General features: G+C 46.8%; 1 protein-coding gene across 1 annotated transcript; it reads left to right on the top strand.

Moving 5' to 3' along the window:
* Positions 1-791: 791 nt before the first annotated feature.
* Positions 792-1241, top strand: LOC120662536 (spidroin-1-like). The gene has a single exon (XM_039941667.1). It carries the CDS (start codon positions 792-794, stop codon positions 1239-1241), a length of 450 nt encoding a protein of 149 aa, XP_039797601.1.
* Positions 1242-1760: the final 519 nt, after the last annotated feature.

Genomic DNA, 1760 nt, shown 5'->3' with positions numbered 1-1760 from the left:
TAATGTATTTCTCCTTACCAAAAATCATTTGGTCCAGTTGGACTCAACTAAAAATTCTCAAAAAATTTCTACAATATTTAGGAACCAAAATAAAGGTACTGTAAAAGTTTCCACTCATGAAAAAGAGCAGAACAACTTGCATAAATAAAACCATTTAACCAAGGCATTAATCAAGATCTATTTCAAAACCTAAGTTAGGAGTGAGCACTGGCCATCAAATTTTTACACAAGCCTACTCTACTAGCATACAAATCACTGGCCAAAAATAATAGTCATGCAGTTCACAAAACTTGAGATCTAATTAAGTGACAAATAAACTTGCATTTAACCTAGAGAAAAATAAAGTCAGAAAATGAAAAACTGCATGTAGAGAAAGTTGTAGATCTACTCATGAGGAACTCAGATCAATTGACTTTACATTTTTATGAGTTTTCTGCGATTTTCAAATGAATTTCAAATTTCGCAGCAAGAAATAAAGAAAACCTAAACCAGTTTTATAGAACAGCCCCTGGATCTTGCACACAACCCCCTGGAATCTAAAAAGAAATCGCGCAGAGGTCCCTGGCCGGTGGTAGAAGAAGGCGAGGCGGATGGCCGGCCGGATTCCAGCGTCTCCGGTCGCCGGCGGCGATGGGAACCTGGGGGAATCGTAAGAGGAGTCCGAGAGCTACCTTTTGGTGGGCTTAAAGGGATCGGGGAGGCCGGATTTGGGGGTTGCCGACGAGAGTGGCGGCTGGCCGGCAGCGGTGCATGGCGGAGACGGGGTTCCGATGAGGTATGGCGAGCGGGGGATGGCCGGCGAGCTTCATGGAGGCGAGTGGAAGCTGGCTAGGGGGTCCATTGGAGGCAAGGAAGGGCGAGGAAGGGGGCTCCACGGCGGCCTAGGGGGCGGCGGCCATGGCTCGCGGCGGAGCTTCTTGGGAGCAGGGAGGAGCGGGTTCTTGGCTCTAGGGAGGGAAGGAGGGAGTGGAGAGGGGCTAGGATGCATTGCTGTGGCAAATGGGAGAGGGAAGGAGGCTCTGCAGGGGGTGCATGGGGTAGAGGCGCTCAGCACGGCGGTGGTGGCCGGCACACTTGCGCGCGGCGCGCCGGGAATGCTCGTGCATGGCCGAGACGTGGCCGAGGCGATGGGATGGGGTAGGGGCGCGGCACAGCTGGTCGGTGGCTCGCCCTTGGCATGGCTCGTCGCCGACAGGGATGCCCTGTCGTGTGGCGAGCTGCGTCGGGGGCTGCCGGCGTGAAGACAGGGGAGAGGGAGGGAAAAGGGAGAGAAGAGAGGAAAAGTTAGCGAGGTTTGACTGAATTTTTCTCAAATTTTTCAATTGAAACTTGAAAAACTCCAAAATCAAAAGTTGTTCAGAATTTTATTTCCTACAACTTTTGTTTCAGGAAAAACTTCATTTGTAAAACAGATCAAGGTTGAAATTCAAAATTTTACTGTCAAGGCATTAATGCCCTATTCAAACTCAAATTCAAATTCTTCTTCAAACTTTGTGTAGAAATTTGAAAAACCATCAACATGAAAGTTGCTCAATTTTTCCAAACCCTACAACTTTAGTTTTGGTAAAAAGTTCCCTTGAGCTATATTTTTGGAGCTATGGTCATTATCCATTTATGGGTATTCTGAAATGCTCATTTTTCCATGCATTAATCATGATGAGAAATATATGCACAGATACACAGATGTAGGAATGTTTAAATGCAAGGGTGCTTGATGACATAAACATGATTATGATGCATGATAAAATGCAATTTCTCTC

This window comes from Panicum virgatum, chromosome 2N (assembly GCF_016808335.1).
Source record: "Panicum virgatum strain AP13 chromosome 2N, P.virgatum_v5, whole genome shotgun sequence".
Lineage (NCBI taxonomy): Eukaryota > Viridiplantae > Streptophyta > Magnoliopsida > Poales > Poaceae > Panicum > Panicum virgatum.
This window is presented reverse-complemented; position numbering and strand designations above follow the sequence as displayed.

What these genes read in the sequence shown, in the direction of transcription:
- LOC120662536 (XM_039941667.1), top strand. Translation starts at nt 792, where the DNA reads ATGGCCGGCGAGCTTCATGGAGGCGAGTGGAAGCTGGCTAGGGGGTCC.